At 45.7% G+C, this 2145-nt stretch overlaps 1 protein-coding gene; it reads right to left on the bottom strand.

Moving 5' to 3' along the window:
- Positions 1-861: 861 nt before the first annotated feature.
- Positions 862-1469, bottom strand: GSTUM_00004970001 (uncharacterized protein; the record flags this gene model as incomplete). XM_002836795.2 has 3 exons in its annotated part: positions 862-1191; positions 1248-1389; positions 1445-1469. 3 exons carry the CDS (start codon positions 1467-1469, stop codon positions 1026-1028), a joined length of 333 nt encoding a protein of 110 aa, XP_002836841.1. The 3' UTR covers positions 862-1025.
- Between the last annotated feature and the right edge of the window lie 676 nt (positions 1470-2145).

Raw genomic sequence — 2145 nt, 5'->3', positions numbered from 1 at the left:
GGTCACTCCACTGTTATTCGCAGAAGATGCTAAGCAAACCAGAGGAGCGAAAGGCATCTAGGCGTAGACTATAAGTCAGGATTCGCAAGCACACCATTACCCCATACAAGAGCTTCGTTAGTCTCCGGGATAGACGACAATCAATTGGGAGAGGCCGTCTGACCAGGAGCAATACAGCTGCCAACATACTACTGCTTAAGAACCTTTAAGAACCGCAAACCACAGCACACAGTTCCGCAGTAACAGCACTACCCGGATGGAAACGGTACCATTTGGCTAAGTCCTATAAAAAAAATTGTGCAATTGAATGTGAGGTGGTGGAGCTATGGCTCAGTGCTCACGCCAATGTCGGAAGCAGAAAGAGAGGACCGATCCGGAAACCACAAGGTCGGTGGACGAAAAGGGAAGCTGGGATAGCTAAACTTAAATCGGAATACCGCCACCACCACCAAATAGTTTTATATAGATCACTCCAACATGGCTCAGTCATTTCTCCTGGAAAACGTTACACCTCCAACCGCCCCGTTTTGCAGTTCCCCTATCATACTTGCGAAATCGGCGCGGTGCTACCGTGCCTGCACTCACGCTTGGGTAGTGTGCTGATTCGTTCCGTAACTGTGAAGCCACTAATTATTTTACAAAGCCTGCAGCTATAGTTCTTGCCTTATATACAGCATCGAGCAGTCTTAGGAAATTACGAGACTGAATTATTCACAAAAGCACAAAAGCGGTAACCTCAAAGTTTCTGGCAGTTATCATGCAGCAGTATGTGTCTCGCGGCAGTCTTTCACGGAGTGTTGTTAATACGGTAAACGAAGCCGTCGCCAAGATAGCCCGAGCAACAACACCGGCGTCATAATCTCCGATCTGAATGTCTCAAATCCCACGATTCATACAAAAGTGAGTGGCCTAACTAAGCCCCGCACCTATGTGTATACGGTACACGCGCAAGAACGGTACGATGTATGCATACTACCGGTAACTCAAAAACTCCGACAACTCAAGTTAACTGCTACCTTCTAATTTCACTTCCCCCCTTCCTTACCTTCAGCCTTTGTGCCAGATGGAGGGTCACTAAGTGCAGATCCCCCCCCGTATAATTGACGAGATCCGCCTCCCCCTTCATTTTCCACAGAAAGAGCAACAGGGTAGTTCCCACGAAACCGTTTTCGCATATCAACCATTCCCCGCCTCATCAAACATTAGAATTAAGCTTCTGTCTATAAAGATCGAGCTTCAAAGCTTACTTGCATTCACCGTAGCCTTTCTTCAACCGTTGACATCGGGTTGGTAGTGTTTCGACCAGTGGATACCGGAGACAATCAGCTGGTTTGTTGCGATCGACCATCACGCAGTCAGAATTTTCAAGACATTGGGCCAGTGCCGCTCCTATGGAACATCAATTGTCAGCTACTAACCAGCATACCATGGGCGGGGATCTCACGAATGTCTTTGCACGAGGACGGCATTGTTTGTGTAATGAATCAATTTCGGGTTGAGTCCTGAAGGTCCAGAAAAGGTTTCGATGATCTCCGCCAAGCTCAGGCTTATCCTTGCTACGGCAGGCTCAGGCTCAGGCTTGCGGCGGTTGGCACGTGTCACTGTTGCTGGCACTTGTCCCGCAAGCACCGGAAAACAGGGGGGACACATTTTGCATCAGCGCTCAGACACAAACAGATGTTTTGCCATAAATTATTGTGCATGGACAGAATTAACCGCGATTCAACAGAGGAAAATCTTTGGCGATGACAACCACACTCACCCACCAATCCACTATCATGAAAACCAAATTTTTTTTTTTTTTAAAAGATGTAAATACATAGTAGAAATTAATATTTAGTATACCATCCATCAGCCTTAATAATTACCTCTATTCTATCTACCATTGATCCGGCTAAAGTATCAAAAACCTTTGAGTCAAGAAGTTCTCAACAATAAGTGATGGCCTCTACTATTGCCTTCTTGACCACATTGACATCACCCTTCATAAGATATAGCTCAAGGTAGTACTTGTGAAGCATACCTTTCACCAGAGACCAAATATTTTCAATTAGATTGAGATCTGGTAAATAGGCAGGAATTTCCATTAGTGTAATTCCCTGCCATCTAAGCCATCTCCTAAAAGGCAAGTGAGTCTTAGCATTG

This window comes from Tuber melanosporum, assembly GCF_000151645.1.
Source record: "Tuber melanosporum whole genome shotgun sequence assembly, scaffold_16, strain Mel28".
Lineage (NCBI taxonomy): Eukaryota > Fungi > Ascomycota > Pezizomycetes > Pezizales > Tuberaceae > Tuber > Tuber melanosporum.
This window is presented reverse-complemented; position numbering and strand designations above follow the sequence as displayed.